The sequence below is a fragment of the Taudactylus pleione genome, unplaced genomic scaffold, assembly GCF_031769625.1.
Source record: "Taudactylus pleione unplaced genomic scaffold, aTauple2 ptg001005l, whole genome shotgun sequence".
Taxonomy (NCBI): Eukaryota; Metazoa; Chordata; class Amphibia; order Anura; family Myobatrachidae; genus Taudactylus; species Taudactylus pleione.
This window is the reverse complement of record NW_028285406.1, coordinates 619945-638106: the sequence shown is the minus strand read 5'-3', so window position 1 is coordinate 638106 and position 18162 is coordinate 619945. Positions and strand designations below refer to the sequence as shown.

Below are 18162 nucleotides of genomic sequence, written 5' to 3'. Positions count from 1 at the left end.
ATGTAGGTTTATTGATTTGTTTTGTTGTCTCTATAACAATCACACTAAGGTAACTAACAGGAAACTGGTGTCTATTATGGCTGTACACAACTGCTTAGGACAAAATACTTGGTATTCCACTCTTACTTGGTATTGGAAGGCCAATAAATGTTTACAGTATATAAAGGATGTACCTATATTTGTTTATGAGTTACAGGCTTCTGGCTGGATAACCTATTAAGTAATGCAGATCTGTGATTACGCAGACTATTAAAGTAAAATAAAAATAAAAAATGACTTGTAAGCATTTAATCATAAGAAAACCACAAGTATGTTTCCCCTACGATAATAAAGGTTCTTTATTTTTCTGGAGATTTAAAAAAGACGTTGATGCCACTATGTCCATACTGGATGTGTCCATGATGACCGGATTCGCTCCAGACGTCGACAGTCTCAATAAGGTGACATTCATGGTCTAAAACTCTTGAAAAATGGTCCCGTACATAGTTTATCTATTAAAATGTAACTCTCCTGTTATCTTTTACTGACAGCTAATGAAGGGAGTGGACAAATATATCTCCAAGTTTGAAATTAATAAGGAATCAACTGACAAGGGCACGCTGATCATCTACCTGGACAAGGTGAGAGGATGTTGAAGTGTCATTACTGTATATCTGTCTAGTTTTTTCTCTGACGTCAATGCCCATTACCTTCCCCTTCATCTGCTAATGTGGTGCCTGTGGCTCCAGTTTTATTTTTATATGTTGGGTAGGAACTAATCCCAAGAGCAGGTGAGCGCCAGTGGTGGTGGGGCCTGACTCTCTACTGCAATGTTATATATTGTTTGTAGTGCCTCCATCATAGTGTTTAGGACACAGAAAGTATGTAAATAACATAATATAAATCATAGTCAGAGGTAAAATGTCTGTTGGAAGATGAATTTAGGGTAACAGTTAATGTAAAATAAATTAAAACGGAGACAGTTTTATATATATATATATATATATATTTATAATATATATATATATATATTTTCCTTAATATATATCTATCTATCTTGTCAATGGACACAGTTAAAGGGCTCTGACATTATATCTCATTAAGATGAGACCTCACCTTCTATGGGTAATTGCACCTGGAAATGAAATGTTCCCAGTTCTTTTATATTAAGGAGAAGTTAACTTTCCTTGTTCCTACTGTACATAACTATAACTATGACTATAACCATTGACTAAATGACCCTCTGCTTAGAAACCAAACAAACTCTCTGCAGGACTTTTAGTGAGGCTGCCTGTATACTGGCTCTACCTAAGACCCTGATTTTAGACGTGAATAAAAACAAGATTTAGGCCCCTACTGTTTCTATAGTGTAGATTTTGAAAGATATTTGTCCATCTTATTGTACTATTTATTAGATGTGATGCATATAAATTGTTAAGGGTATTGGTAGGGTAGGTTAAAGACAGAAAAAAGATTTGCCCCCCAGCACACTGCAGCAAAAACAATACTTAAATCCTACATGATAATAGAGATTCAGAGGTATTAGTTAAATACATTTGCAAATATATGAATAAGCACCAGGCCAATCGTCAAGGCTCCTCTATACTGGCGTCCCTTGGGTGATTTGAGGCTCCTGAGACTCTCAAATTTACCAAGAAGGGAGTTTAGCTGAGAGTGAGATGGCCGATGGTGAAGCAGAACGAGATTTCTCCCCCGAGTAGCAGGTTTTGCAGGAGATGACTCACCCGAGATTTCCTTCTCTCTGCAAAACTCTCCCGAGCAAGCAGCCTGTACATATCAGTGAGATATGTGTAAGCTGCTTGTGTTCTAGCCTGTAAAAAAACGGGATAAAAGTTTAAAAAAAAAAAATTACATAAGTTCCCCCCCCAAACGACTAAACAGCCCCGGACTTGTCAGCCAGTCCTGGTTCTTAAAATGATGTGGAACAAAATGAGTAGGGTTCCACCGTAATTTAAGAACCAGCAGTACTAGTGAGCACAGTCCAAGCAGTGCACTTTTATTCCCTTTGATGTTTGATGCGGGGATGGGCCTCAGAAGCATCACTTTTTCTTCAACCCTCTAATTACAATTTGGATTTTTATATTTGTCTCTTTTCTTTCTCTCGCCATTGGATTTTGCTTCTTACTTCTTACTTCTTCACTTCCCTCTTTATTTCCCCAGGTTTCTCACCTAGATGAGGAGTGTATAAAGTTTAATGCAAACCAGATCTTCGAAGTTGGCCTCATCCAGCCAGCGGCTGTCACTGTGTATGACTATTACACCCCAGGTAAGTGACATTTCTTAGATTAATTATATTGTATATATAATTCATGTCCTGTATTGTACTGTACTGTAAGTCACTGGTCAACTTATTTGTTTATGGACTTTGTAAGGCGCTGTGGAACACTTGTGGCGCCATATATATAAACGATAATAATAATAATTATGATTAAAACCTTTACCAAGATTATGTCTTGTGTTCATCTATGAATTTTTGTTCTACTCTACTTCTCTGTGTAGAAAATCGCTGCACTAAATTCTACCATCTGGAAGAGGGCAATAAGTTGTTGGGCCGGATCTGCCAAGGGGATGTATGTCGCTGTGCAGAAGGTAAGTCGCCATACAAATGGTACATAAAATCAGACAGAAGTAATGATAAAACACTATCATGTGCTCACAGTATAAACAGTCATTTTGTGGGGTGATTTTATAACAATGTGGCTGATCATTCGCTAGGAATGAGTTATCAGTGAAATACTTGGAAACCGATATTAATGCAATACTAGTTCCTGGTGAATCGATAAACTGCATTTTGTAATATTTTTAAACAAACACAATGAGATGTGTTTGTTTAAAAGTGTGAAAGGTGTAGTGACCCTGAGGTGGACTTTTGGCAGCAGGATCTATAATCGTGCAGGCTATATTCTGCTTTTTGCATATTGTAATATGTGGGCTAATATTTGGGTAATAGTAGACAGACCAGTACAATTTAATTAATATCCATCTCTAACCAGTGACTTACAATAGATATATTCAACAACATATACCCATTGAGCACAATATGATTTATGAGACTGTACTGGGGAAATAGGAATTTACCAGCTAAAGCAAGGATGGGGAACTTCAGGCCCGGGGGCCGTATAAGGCCCGCGGAATAATTTGGTCTGGCCCTCTGAGCTTTTTTCTGCTAGCCTCATCTGGCTATAATGGCACCCTGCAGCCAGAATCTATGCAGCAGTGCCGCCTGGAGCATCTTTAGGACCCTTCAGACAGTCACACCCAGAGCCGTACGGCCCTGGTCACACCGCTACCCTTACAGTTCCCCGGAGCATCCTCAGGATGTTCCAGGCATTGCTGTAATCACCGTTGATTGTGGCCCCGCCTCCTTGTGACATCACACTGAGGGGGCGTGGCCTGCACGGGCCACTCTAACCCTCAAGGAGGTGCGAGTAGAAAGTTGCGAATTCAGGACCTCATTCAGGACCTCTGAATGAGGGCGGCCGCTTGTATTTTTTAATGCGGCCTCCTGGCCGCTTGCTAAGCTGTGGGTTACCACCCACAGCTTTAGCGAGTGACCAGGAGATGGTCGCGATGGTCGAGACCATTGTGACCATCGGGACTTGCGACGAGACCCTTGAGGTAGGGTCTCGTCTACCGCAAGCCCCAGGGAGCTCCCTGCTCTGATCGAGCAGGAAGCTCCCTACTGACATCACTGCTGATGTCAGTGGGGCCGCCCACAAACGGTCAGGCGTTCCTTCCCAGCCACCCCCCTTCCCCGCCTACAAAACGGGGTGAGCTGTCGATCACCATCGACAGCCGCCTCGTTTGTAGTGAGCCCGGAGAGAGAGAATTTCTCTCTCGCTCCGGGGCTTGCGCACGTGCAGTGCGCCCACTGCGCAGTTGCGCAAGGCCTCTTCAGTGACCAGCTTGCGAGCGCTCAGCACTTGCGAGCGCTCAGAGCTTGCGAGTGAGTCTGAATGAGGCCCTCAGTCTAACTGATTTAGTGCGAGTTGCTAATTGGATTGCAAAATGAATTCGCTGTGCCCCTGTGTATGCTGAGTATCCATGTAACCCTCGCCAGCTCTACCATTAGGCAGCCTGATAGTAATTGGGGGCAGTAGGCTGAAGTTTTGCCTGGGGTGCCGAGAAACCTTACACCGGCCCTGCTTACAGCTGCATGTGGAAGGCCGTCCTGCCCACTGTTTTTCTGTCCACAGCTGCAGCCATCATCTTTAGTGTCTGGGCACTACACTGGGTGAAAAGGATCCCTCAGAAGCAGGCGACCTTTCTCTATCCTTATGCCATAAAGGAACTCCAAAGTCAGCCTGCATGCCCATGATAATCCTCCTAGATGGAAGAGTTCAATGTGTCCCCATGGCCGTCGCACAGTTGATACTCAAAAATGCCTGCTTCACAGAAAAAGTGGTCCATCAATGGACAGATCAATCTGCCCGTGCTTGCAGTAACCATCCATGTGCGTATGCCTAGCTTTCCTCATGCGCAGTTAGATCCGTTGGCATTTTTACTTATGTCCGACTCAGAATCGAGCCCGATGCGTACGCCACAAATTTAGGATTTTGGTTCCAAAAAACTTCTCCCTGGGACCTCTCACCCGGATGGCCTCGTTGTAGGCGCAGACCTGATCATTCAGCAGGGCTATGTCATTCATTTTCAAGAGTACCATCAAATCCATCTGTCTGAACAATGACATTAAATCTCTTGCAGCTAATTGTTTCCAGCAGCAACAAATCGAGGGAGAAGTTGATGCTAAAGGTCGTATAGACAGAGCATGTGTACCAGGAGTGGACTACGGTGAGAAATCTCCCCCTCTTTAATAGCCAGAGATGAGACTCATTCTCTATAATGTAATCACACAATTATTAATGATGATCATTTTCTATTGTTTCTCTATAGTATTCAAGGCACGTATGAATAAGGTTGAATTCAAGGAAAACTATGACAATTACGAGATGACTGTGACTAGTGTCGTCAAAGAAGGTAAGTAGGGAAGACAACATGTGTAGAAATAGGATGAGGGGCTGACTTGCAGATACCCATTTATAGGGGAAAGGGGGGTTATTCCAAAAGTAACCAACAGATTAGTGGTAGAATAAATATTTAATAACCAAGTTAGACTCACTGTCACTTTCCATGGCTTCAAATGCCGAGCACCACAGCCAGGTATAGTCAGGAAAAGGGTTTGCTACGCCGAATGCTTGCAGTTATGATACCTACTGGGGATAGGTACGAGATCCCGGCACTTGGGACCCTGCCGGTCAAAATCCCCGATGCCGGGATCCCGACAGAGTTTGGATATCTGTGGATAAGTATCCTAACACTCCCCTTGTCCCTACCCTAACTTTCCCTCCCCGGTGCCTGAACCTAACCTCCCCCCTAGTGCCTAAAACTAAAATCCCCCTCGCCATACGCTAAACCTATCTGTCCCCCCTAGTGCCTAAACCTAACATCCTGTACCCTAAACCTAACCCTCCCCCCTTAGTGCCTAAACCTAACCCTCCACCTACTGCCTAAACCTAACCCCGAAGCCTTCCCCCAACCCCACTACTTACATTTGGGATGCCGGTGGTCGGGATGCCGGCACCGGGATTCTGACAGACACTGGCATAACTACCGTAGGTGCAGGGGGTGTGGCTGCTATGGGGCCATCTCCGGGTCCCTGCCATCCCCCTGCACCTATGCTTCCAGGCAAGCCGTGGTTGCGTCCTCCTTCAGCAGTGTGCTGCAAAGGGCAGGCACATCTGCCATTCTGGTCAGCTCCGCCTCTATCTCTCCTCACCAACTGATACTGGGAGGAGGCGTGGCCGTGATCCAAAGATGTCCCACAGGCTCAGGATGGACACGCCTCCTCCCAGCATCAGTCAGTGAGGAGAGAGAGAGCTGACCGGGTGAGGAGATGTGCCTGCCCTGTGCAGCACACGCTGAAGGAGGACACCCAGGGAGCAGAGGTAAGTTGAGGAGGGGGAAGGGGTGGAGCCACGGTGGGGGGACCCATGAAAATTTTGCTATGGGGCTCTCCTGGGTCTAGTTATGGCCCTGCTGACAGCTATCGATATTCTAAGCGCTGGCGACCCCTGCACCGGGATAGCGTATCCCACATACTGTATACGCTAGACCTAATGCTAAAATACAATTAGGAAACTAATATAGTTTTATTGGATTGATTCAATTGTATCTTTGCATTTCCCATTTTTGTGTTGTTATTTACATGTATGTTTCTCTTCTATCACGGCTCTAGGTACAGATGTAAATGTTCAGAATAATATAAGGAACTTCATCAGTCACACAAAGTGCCGCAAAGCTTTAGATCTGAAAGTAGGACGAGAATACCTGATCTGGGGAGTGATATCTGACCTTTGGCTCCAGCCATCTGGGTAAGTAACATAACCCATGAGCCTTTGTTGTTCAAAACTCTATAAGTGACAACATACATCTGGTTTCTATGGGATCAAGTAATTATAACTCTATCGAAATCTATTTATTTAGAAACATTTAATTACCGTACATATAGAGCGCCAGTATACTCTGTTGCGCTTTACAGTTGGGAACAAAACAGTATTATGTCAAGACTGTTGTCAGAACAGACAGAGGTAAGAGGGCCTTACTAGCAAGCTTGCAATCTTTAGGGAAATAGGCATCTGAACACACGGAGGAGTGGCTACATATTGCATATTGGTCCAGCCAGACTGCAGAGATTCCTGGTGGGTTGTATGACCCCGTCACATAGCAATGCTGGCCTGGGGTTAGTGGGATGTGTGATTGTAGAAAGAGGACAGATATAAAGTTATGTGTGGACTGAATAGAGCAGAAGTAATTGGGTAGAATAGCCTATGTACAGTATGTTACGTGGGTGATTTTGGAATGTGATATGCTGCCTGAAGAGGTGAGTTTTCAGGGAACGCTGGAAGGTTTGGAGACTAGAAGAAAGAATTTATAGTATGCATGAGGGACGGCATTCCACTTAGTGGGTGCAGTTGGAAAAAGGCCTGTGACTATGACAGGGAGCAGGTATTGGATGTGGATTAGAGATACAGATCTTGCGCAGAGTGGAAGGGTTGAGCTGGGGGGTGAATAGATGTGTGTTGGTGTACTTTGGTAGTAAACTACAACAACATACAAAAGTACAAAATGGCCATACAAACACATTCTTTAGCTACCGTTCTAAACACAAATGGAAAAGGGAGAGTGTGCTCATGTCGAGACTTCGTATGATTAACATTAGGAAATGACAATGGAAATATAGAACTAGCTCTGCTCTATCGTATTGATAAATAAGACGGTGGATTTAAGTACAGTTGCTATAAATTCTTTATGACCTTTCCTTAGCTATTCCTACATCATCGGAAGAGACACGTGGATTGAATGGTGGCCGAATAACAGAGAGTGTCAGAATGCAGAGAATCTGGCGAAATGTGACGATTTCGCTACGGTTTCTGAAATTTTGGAGCTTGAAGGCTGTCAATCATAAAATCGGAATCTCTGGCTCCACAAATTACAGCTTTTGATATCTCACAGTGCAAATGTCATATTTTTATATATTTTACATCAATAAATAATTGAATCGCTAATTATTTTCTTTGTCTTGCACTGTATACTGCTCAGTTTATTACAAGGGTTATAGCACTGACAGGCGCTGCCAGACAGCAGGTGGAGGGATTTTACAATGAGTAGTGGGAAAATATTTGGGATGCTCCAGCCAGAGACACACATTACAAACAAGTATATGAACTGAGGGCCTGATTCAGAGACGGACGCTCTGACAGAGCGCTTGCTCTGAATCAGGGCAGTCCTTCTGTTTTTTTAGAGCGGCCTCCTGGCCACTCGCATAGCTGTGGGTGACCACCCACAGCTATAGCGAGCGGCCAGGAAGATGGTCGCGATGGTCAAGACCATCGCAACCATAGGGCTTGCGACGAGACCCTTGTGGTAGGGTCTCGTTGCCGCAAGCCCTAGAGTGCTTTCGGCTCAAACAGAGCCGAATGCACTCCCACTGACATCACTTGTGATGTCAGTGGAGCCGGCCCCAGACGGTAGGCGTTCCCATGGGAACGCCACCGTCTAGGCAGCCACGCCCCCGACCTGCCCACCAAAAAGGGGGCATGCTGTCACTCAACATCGACAGCACGTCCCTTTGGTACGAGACCCGTAGCGATGGCTTGGCAGTCGCTATACGGGTCTCGCGCATGTGCACGACGTAGCCGGCTCCATCGTGCGCATGCGCACTGGGCTACCAACGACCCGCTTGCGAGCGCATAGCGCTCGCGAGCGGGTCTGAATCAGGCCCTGTGCACAGAAAGGATATTTGTCATTTAGTAAGGTAATTTTCACAGGCAGATTGCTGTTGGACAGGTTCTGCTATTATACATATCAGCCTCTGCATACCCTAATACCATGGACATATTTATAATGCGTGCAGGGTGAACTTATATTATACTTACCACTCTGGAGTCCCATGTTGCAACTGGTGTCAGCACTGTAAAAAAAAACGCTTGGAAAATGGCCACCGCGGCCATTTTCCTGGCGTTTTGTGCATGCGCAGTATGGAAAGTGCTCAGAAAATGTCTGCCACGCCATTTTCCCAATGACCTGTGCAAGCGCTGTAGCCTACCGCTGTGTCGCTGTGCTCGGTGCGCTGCCAACTGCTGGAGAGAGAGGAGGTGGCTCCAGATGGAGACTGTACACGGGCCCACTCCTCTCTTGAAATGCTCTTGCCAAATACACATATATCCAGGGGTCTTGTAAGAAATTAGTTGGCCTGTGTGGAAGACTTGGGCCACCCACCCCATATACAGTATCCCATCATTTTTGACAGATACTAGTATGAGGTATGTTGAGTGTATCCCATTACTAAATGACTGACCAAGCGGGTGGTAGGGCAGAGTAATAGTGCAGATTCTTTTGTGCCAGAACCGATGCCCACATAAATGAGTAGGTAGAAGAAAGATGTTAACCCAGCACATACAATGGAAATAGCAAGTAGGAGAGTACTGATTGCTTCCATTTTGCAACTGTGAAGACTTGCCACCCTTCCCGAGAGGGCTAAGGAGGGTTACATTTCTTTTTGGACCAGGGTGATTTTTCCCTCAGAAATTCTTAGAAAATTGCATGTTGTACACATCATCACACAGAGCACCCGATAAGGCAGCTCTCAATAGTCCAGGGTCTTGGAAAATAGAGAAAACGCAAACACCCGAGCCCATGAAAGTTTGAAACATGCTATACACTATGTGCACTGCTAACTGATATATGACAGTTCCCACGTGGTTCACTGCACAAAAGTAAAGTGCTGATTGGCTAAGAGTCAGGCACTTTTAGCCAATCAGTGGACACTGTCTATTGCAGCATCCACTGAATGAATGTTAGTGTCCAACAGATTATAGAGTTCTATGCTGTGCTTCACACCGACTCGGCTGCCCGGGGCAGGACTATTATTTGTGTGGGTATGCAGTCAGGTCAGTTTCAAACACCATCGCCTAGTAAATCCCGGGTTTCTATACTTGTCAAGTTGAAAATATGAATGCTCTGCCGATATTTAATCAGTCTGCCCTTTAGTAAATCTGGTAATCACATAACTGCTGGAAAACTGCTGAAAAGGCACAACAAATGCTTAGCACATCTATATCCTAAATACAATATAGGTCACTGAGTATTTTTAATAACATTTCTAGTTTTTACACCTTTTAGTTTAGTTTAGTTTAGTTTATTCCCTAGACTTTTTTTTTTCTGTCGATCTCTTCGAACACCACTTTGTACCTACCTGGGGGTACATTTACTAAAGTGAGAGTTTTTACAAGTGGAAATGTTGCCCGTAGCAACCAATAAGATTCTACTTAACATTTAACTAGCACCTTCTAGAAGATAATATCTAGAATCTGATTGGTTGCTATGGGCAACATCTCCACTTCTAAAAACTCTCACTTTAGTTTATTTGGGATGCAATCGGAAAACCGACTGTCTTAATCCCGACAGCCGGCTTCCCGATTGCTTTATCTTGGCGTGGGATAAATGACCGGCGTCTATATCTAGGGTTAGGGTTAGGCACCCCCGGGGGGGACTTAGGGTTAGGCACCCCCCCTGGGGACTTAGGTTTAGGCAGCGGGGAAGGGGGGGTTAGGTTTAGGCACTTAGAGGGGGGGATTAGGGTTAGGCACTTGGGGGGGAGGTTAGGGTTAGGCACCCCTAAGAAGGGTTAGGGTTAGGGGGTTAGGTTAGTAGATACTTACCTATCCACGATCGGGATTTCCAGTGCTGTCAGGCTTCCGCTGCCGGGAAATCTTCTTTTGTCGGCCAGGCGCTGACGGGATTCGAACTGTCGGCCACAGGGCCGCCGGTATTTCATACTGATTCCGTTTATTTACCCCCTAGTGTCACATCACTGGGGTTTTGATGACCAAGGTCAGGAACCCTGGGGCTGGGTCTGGCCTCTGTAGTAGGGGAGTGAATGAAGCTAGGTGTCTTGATGAAGCTCCTCCTTATGCAGAATGGCTACTGTGGAATGGATGAGAGGAAGAATGTAGAGCAGGTTAGGAAGCTGCCTCATGGCCTGGAGATAGCGGAAGCAGTAACTGGATTAGTCTGAGGTAGTTGTAGACTCTAACTGAGATAGAGACTGAAAGGAAAGGAATGAGCACAGATGAATTCTGGGTGCATAGGAGAAGACCGAGGGCCTGATTCAGAGATGGACAGATTTACAGAGCCGCACACAAGCAGCTGTGCAACTCCATCCATCTCAGATGCAAATGTAGAAAGAGGTGTCAGACACCTCCTTGCTGTGCATTTGCGAACCCAGTACTGTGACCGACGTCGCAGACTGGGATCGCCATAGCAACCAATGTTCTCGTTGGTTGCTCCTGTGTTCAGGCTGTGGGAGCTGAAGCTTACCGCAGCCTGACCGGGTGCTGGTCACTTAAGGGGTCAGGTATCTGCGTCCACTGATGCAGACCCTGGCCTCATCCCTCACCGAATGGTGACCAGGCATGCCCCCTGCTTTGCACCCAAAGTGCTCCAGCCTGTCAATCATGCTGCGGCTTCGGGGGGGGGGTCTGCAAGTGAGATCACAGGACCCATTCTATGCACGCGCAGAACAGGTTCTGCACAGCTGTAGATCCCTCAACATCGGGGCTGTACGTTAATCATCGGATTAATGTACATCTCTAAATCAGGACCTGAGTCTGAAGCACAACAGGGGTGGATAGCAGACTCTTCTTTAAGGTGCCCACAAACATAGCGATATTTTACCTGATCTGGCCGATTCCAACACATTGGAACGACAGATCGTGTAAAATATGGCCAAATCGTGAGGAAATCACGAGTCCCCCACTCACGATCACGATGCGATGCGCGCCCCCGCTGGTCGCACATCGCATCTGACAATCTCAAGTCAGGATGCACTGGAGTAGTTAGGAGGCACGATAGATTGTGTGTCACACTGGCAGCATTTTCAGACCAAATCGTGTGCAGGACTGCCAGGGAGCTCCCAGGGAGAGTTCAGGGGGAAATCGTACACATCGTGTGATTGAGATCACATTGCTATGTGTGTGGGCACCTTTAAACATTGTGCACAGCCCAGTACTTACTAGATGTTGAGCACAGCCTGATACAAGAACAGTTGCTGGTTATTGCACACAGCCAGAGACATATGACAGAGTCTGGCTGAGTATTGTCAGAGTATACTGAGTATACTGCACTGCCTGGGTCTTGTGATAGAGCATACTGAGCATAACGGACTGCCTGGGACTGGTGACAGAGTATACTGAGTAAAGCATACTGCCTGGGACTGGTGACAGAGTATACTGAGTATAGCATACTGCCTTGGACTGGTGACAGAGTATACTGAGTATAGAGTACTGCCTGGGACTGGTGACAGAGTATACTCAGTATAGCGGACTGCCTGGGACTGGTGACAGAGTATACTGAGTATAGCATACTGCCTGGGACTGGTGACAGAGTATACTGAGTATAGCATACTGCCTGGGACTAATGACAGAGTATACTGAGTATAGCGTACTGCCTGGGACTGGTGACAGAGTATACTGAGTATAACGTATTGCCTGGGACTGGTGACAGAGTATACTGAGTATAGCGTACTGCCTGGGACTGGTGATAGAGCATACTGAATATAGCATACTGACTGGGACTGGTGATAGAGCATACTGAATATAGCATACTGCCTGGGACTTGTGATAGAGCATACTGAGTATACAGCACTGCTAGGACTGGTGACAGAGCATACTGAGTATAGCGCACTACCTGGAACTACTCATTGTCTTACTGAGTATAGCACACTGCCTGGGACTGGTGACAGAGTAAACTGAGTATAGCATACTGCCTGGGACTGGTGACAGAGTATACTGAGTATAGCGCACTACCTGGAACTAGTCAGTGTCTTACTGAGTATCGCATACTGCCTGGAACTAGTCAGTGTCTTACTGAGTATAGCATACTGCCTGGGACTGGTGAAAGAGTATACTGAGTATAGTGCACTACCTGGAACTAGTTAGTGTCTTACTGAGTATAGCGTACTGAACCACAGAAAAAAAGAAGATTCCCTCCAGCACACTGCAGCAATATTAGCAAAAATACTTGAATCCTAAATGATAATAGAAATTCAGAGGTATTGGTTGCATACATTTGCAAATATATGATTAAGCGCCGGACCAGTGTCAAGGCTCCCCTATACCGGCATCCCTAACATTAAGGGGTTCACGTCTGAGGCGCAGAGCAGCCCAAAAGAACCCAGCCAAGGACCACTCCCAGGGTATCACACAAAAAATGGAAGAAAGGTGATAGTGAAGTGTAAAGTATAGATGTGTCAAGATAATCAATAAGTGTTAATATAATAAGAAAGAATTAAAATTACATAAATAATAAACAAACAAATGGAAAGGTGATGAAAAAATATCTATGTGAATTAAGTGGTGTTGCCCTGAAAAAGGTCCAGCCAGAGCCAGTCTGGGGGCCCCAGGCCCAAATGCTCACCCCAAAATAATTATTGCTGCAAAATAGTAGCACCCACTCTGGGTCATATAATTATAATTAATGTACTGCATGATAACAGCACATGTATAAGCTGAGAGCTGACTCACCTAGGTGGTACCCCAAAAACCTCCAAATGGCACTATACAGACTAGCACATCCTCCCAATGCTGGCTCCTTTCATGCCTCTCAGAACTGCAAATATAAAGTATGGTGGTAGCTCACATCAGCTTAATGATATTGCTCAGGTGCTTGTAAAGGGCGGGGTTTATACTGAACCACAGAAAAAAGAAGATACCCTCCAGCACACTGCAGCAATATTAGCAAACATACTTGAATCCTACATGATAACAGAAATTCAGAGGTATTGGTTGCATACATTTGCAAATATATGATTAAGCGCCGGGCCAGCGTCAAGGCTCCTCTATACCGGCATCCCTAACATTAAGGGGTTCACGTTCGAGGTGCAGAGCAGCCCAAAAGAACCCAGCCAATGACCACTCCCAGGGCATCACACGAGAAATGGAAGAAAGGTGATAGTGAAGTGTAAAGTATAGATGTGTCAAGATAATCAATAAGTGTTAATATAATAAGAAAGAATTAAAATTACATAAATAATAAACAAACAAATGGAAAGGTGATGAAAAAATATCTATGTGAATTAAGTGGTGACGCCCTGAAAAAGGCCCAGCCAGAGCCACTCCTAGGGCCCCACGCCCAAACGCTCACCCCAAAATAATTATTGCTACATAATAGTAGCACCCACTCTGGGTCATATAATTACAATGAATGTACTGCATGATAACAGCACATGTATAAGCTGAGAGCTGACTCACCTAGGAGGTACCCCAAAACCTCCAAATAGCACTATACGGACAGGCACATCCTCCCAATGCTGGCTCACTTCATGCCTCTCAGAACTGCAAATATAAAGTATGGTGGTCACTCACATCAGCTTAATGATATTGCTCAGGTACTTGTAAAGGGCGGGTTTCATACTGAGCCACAGAAAAAAGAAGATTCCCTCCAGCACACTGCAGCAATATTAGCAAAAGGAACCAGCATTGGGAGGATGTGCTGGTCCGTATAGTGCCATTTGGAGGTGCTACTATTTTGTAGCAATAATTATTTTGGGGTGAGCGTTTGGGCGTGGGGCCCCCGGAGTGGCTCTGGCTGGGCCTTTTTCAGGGCATCAACACTTAATTCACATAGATATTTTTTCATCACCTTTCCATTTGTTTGTTTATTATTTATGTAATTTTAATTCTTATTATATTAACACATTGATTATCTTGACACATCTATACTTTACACTTCACTATCAACTTTCTTCCATTTTTCATGTGATGCCCTGGGAGTGGTCCTTGGCTGGGTTCTTTTGGGCTGCTCTGTGCCTCGGACGTGAACCCCTTAATGTTAGGGACGCCGGTATAGAGGAGCCTTGACGCTGGCCCGGCGCTTAATCATATATTTGCAAATGTATGCAGCTAATACCTCTGAATTTCTATTATCATGTAGGATTCAAGTACTTTTGCTAATATTGCTGCAGTGTGCTGGAGGGTATCTTCTTTTTTCTGTGGCTCAGTATAAACCCCGCCCTTTACAAGCACCTGAGCAATATCATTAAGCTGATGTGAGTGACCACCATACTTTATATTTTGAGTACAGCATACTGCCTGTGACTGGTGATGGAGTATACTGAGTATAGCGTACTGCCTGGGACTAGTGACAGAGTATACTAGGTATAGCATAATGCTTGGGACTGGTGACAGCATACTGACCGTACTGCCTGGGACTGGTGACAGAGTATACTGTGTATAGCATACTGCCTGGGACTGGTGACAGAGTATGATTATAGCGTACTGCCTGAGACTGGTGACAGAGTATAATGAGTATAGCGTACTGCCTGGGACTGGTGACAGAGTATACTGAGTATAGCATACTGCCTGGGACTGGTGACAGAGTATACTGAGTATAGCGTACTGCCTGGGACTGGTGACAGACTTTACTATACCGAGTTTAGCGTACTGCCTGGGACTGGTGACAGAGTATACTGAGTATAGCATACTGCCTGGGACTGGTGACAGAGTATACTGAGTATAGCGTACTGCCTGGGACTGGTGACAGAGTATACTGAGTATAGCGTACTGCCTGGGACTGGTGACCGAGTATACTGAGTATAGCGTACTGCTTGGGACTGGTGACAGAGTATACTGAGTATAGCGTACTGGCTGAGACTGGTGACAGAGTATACTGAGTATAGCGTACTGGCTGGGACTGGTGGCAGAGTATACTGAGTATAGCGTACTGGCTGGGACTGGTGGCAGAGTCTTACTGAATACAGTGCAAAACCTGAAACAGACGACAGAGTATGCTGAGTATTACGCGCAGCCTAAAATTGGTGAGAGAGGGCCTGAGTCAGAGATGTACGTAATGGCGATTGTTACGCAGCGTGAGCACATTTTTGCTATTGCACATGTGTCACTGCGCACGCGCTGCAATTGTCTTGTGGTTCTGCGCATACAGAGAACCCATTTGCAAAGTGAGTGACTGGTGGTCAGTGTGTGGGGAAGTGGTCAGAAATACGCTGGTATGGGCATTCATAAATCAGCCATTGCGGTCACATACACAGCATGAGAGCGCTCTGCGTGTCAGGAGAGCTGCTGTATCTGAGACAGGTCTGACCAGCCAGAAGGGCTGCATGGCTGGTCGATGTGCGTTGATGTCACCGATATTTAGGCTGATACACGACGTGGGATGCTGATAAAAAGGCAGAGTGGGTGTCCCTATGCTCGGGTAAGCTTTGGAACTATTAGCATATTTTTGCAGCTGTGTTCCGTGTTAAATCGCAGCTGCAATCGCATTAACGTCCAGTTCTGTATCAGGCCCAGAGTCTGCTGACTATAGCGCATTGCTTGGAACTGATGAAAGAGTCTGCTGAGTATAGACAATGAGTCCATTGCCAGCCTGTACTTAAATAGGGTCCCCTCATCATCCTATAGACTGAGTGAAACAGATGAGCAAGTAGTGGAACCCTGTTGGTAGGATTCAGTCAGTGGATCAGCCAAGATGGCGGTGCCCATGCTGTCCAGTGTGGGAGAAGACTCTGGAATCGACACCAAACACACTGCTGGTCAGCAAGCACAGAACTGAGGGATGCTTCCTGCAGCCAGGGGGGACACGAATAGCCATAAGATGGCCCTGTCAGAACTGGTAACTGAGGCCCTGAAGCCTGATTTGTCACACCTAGCAGCTGGGCATATTTCATTATATAGTCAAGAATATTTTTGTATGCAGCAGATACATCTACCAAATTTACTGTTTGCATTTTTTTTGGTTAATGGTTACCTCATCAGATAATAACCAGTGGTGACTCAAATCTAAAACTCTCTTTAGAAATTGGGCATCTGCAGTAAGCGGCCTGCAACTTTGTCTGTACTGGCTTATAAGGATCCTTATGATGCTGAGGTTCCCTCATTAGATACAGAGGGGTATATTTACTAAGGTACGGGTTTTTAGAAGTGGTTTTGTTGCCCATAGCAACCAATCAGATTCTACTTAACATTTATCTAGCACCTTCTAGAAGGTAATAGCTAGAATTTGATTGGTTGCTATGGGCAACAAAACCACTTCTAAAAACCCGCACCTTAGTAAATATACCCCAATAACTATCTACTGCAGATACAGGGCCTAAGTCAGCAAGGATCGCAACTGCGATTACACACGCAATCGGCTGATTGTTGCGATCTGCACATGCGTATACATCACAGTGCGCGTGCGCGAAACACTTCACTGCGATCGGGACTGCGATTGCAGTTACTACGCAGACCCATTGCAGAGTGATTGACAGGAAGTACCATTTAGGGGGTGGTGATGATGGGGTGGCCGGCAAAACTTAGGTTTACTAGAGCATTTGAACACCGTTATGGGGCGTGAATAAATAATTATCCACTGCGAAGCCTTGCGCAGCCTGAGCTCTTACTGCGTACCGGAAGGTTAGCAATGTCTGAGTTAGGTTCAACCTTGTGCAAGTGTGTGTGAGGCTGCGATGGTACTCGATGTTACCGATGGTTTACTTTCACAGTCTTGCGGATGTGTGTAAGGTAAAGTGGGTGTCCTTATGTAGTGCGGCGATGGGATAGCGATCGCAATGGATTAGCATATGAGCGTAGTGAGACTGCGTGCGTAATTGCTATTGCAATCTGCGATCTGTACTGAATCAGACACACTGTCTACTGCAGTTCTCTCGAGTGTCTTATCGCATAGGGCGCCATACATACTATATTAATGAAGGACGGAACGAGTAATTGTTCCGTCGTTCATTAAATCATGCAGTGTGTACCGGCTATCATACGATATCCAGGGTGAAGGCAAATTGCCCTGAACATCGGCACGATTGCTGGTCGTTTAGGTGTGTACCCAACCTTAGCCTACAGTGTCTCCAATCTTGAATCTCATAAAAAAAATCATCTTCTGTTTGCCTGCAAGTTCTACAGAGGTTTGGACGCACGTCATTTTAATATTGTATTCCAAGGAGTGTACAAGTAGCCAAATAGCACCACCTAGTCATTATCACACATCTCCCTAACTTGCTCTAAAGACTTTACTATGGCCCTGATTCAGAGCCGGACGCTCTGACCAGAGCGCTCGCTCTGAATCAGGGCCCACCTCCATAATTATGGAGCGTCCTCCTGGATGCTCGTATAGCTGTGGGTCACCACCCACAGCCTATACGAGCGTGCAGGTTGATGGTCGCGATGGTCTTGACCATCGCGACCATCGCCACTGCGAGCCGGAGCCTGCGGTTGAGTTTCTCAACCGCAAGGCCCGGAGTGATTTTGGCTCTATCAGAGCCAAAATCACTCCCACTGATATCACTAGTGATGTCAGTAGGGCCGGCTTCTGACAGTAGGCGTTCCCTTGGGAACGCCCCCGTCTGGGAGGCACGCCCCCGGCACGCCCACCAAAGGGGGCGTGCTGTCAATCAACATCGACAGCACGCCCCCTTTGATCAGACACAACGAGCGAAGGAAAGTCCTTCGCTCGTCGCGTCTCGCGCATGCGCACGACGGAGCTCCCGCTCGCGAGTGGGTCTGAATCAGGCCCTATATCCATTTTTGGCAAAGTCTCTCTTTCATTTCTTGACCAAGGTCTTTTTACACTTTAAAGACCACTTCTTTCTTCAGTTGT

General features: G+C 45.8%; 1 protein-coding gene across 1 annotated transcript in view; it reads left to right on the top strand.

Annotated features, from left to right (window-relative positions):
- The window catches only part of LOC148454324 (A.superbus venom factor 1-like), a 91818-nt gene extending 84253 nt beyond the window's left edge, over window positions 1–7565 (top strand). Inside the window, exons 34-41 of the mRNA XM_088461036.1 lie at window positions 353–440; window positions 531–620; window positions 2161–2266; window positions 2500–2589; window positions 4705–4791; window positions 4894–4977; window positions 6236–6371; window positions 7324–7565. Of these exons, the coding sequence (XP_088317162.1) occupies window positions 353–440; window positions 531–620; window positions 2161–2266; window positions 2500–2589; window positions 4705–4791; window positions 4894–4977; window positions 6236–6371; window positions 7324–7465 (823 nt within the window). The 3' untranslated portion in view covers window positions 7466–7565. The remainder of the gene's footprint in view (window positions 1–352; window positions 441–530; window positions 621–2160; window positions 2267–2499; window positions 2590–4704; window positions 4792–4893; window positions 4978–6235; window positions 6372–7323) is intronic.
- The last annotated feature ends 10597 nt before the right edge of the window (window positions 7566–18162 follow it).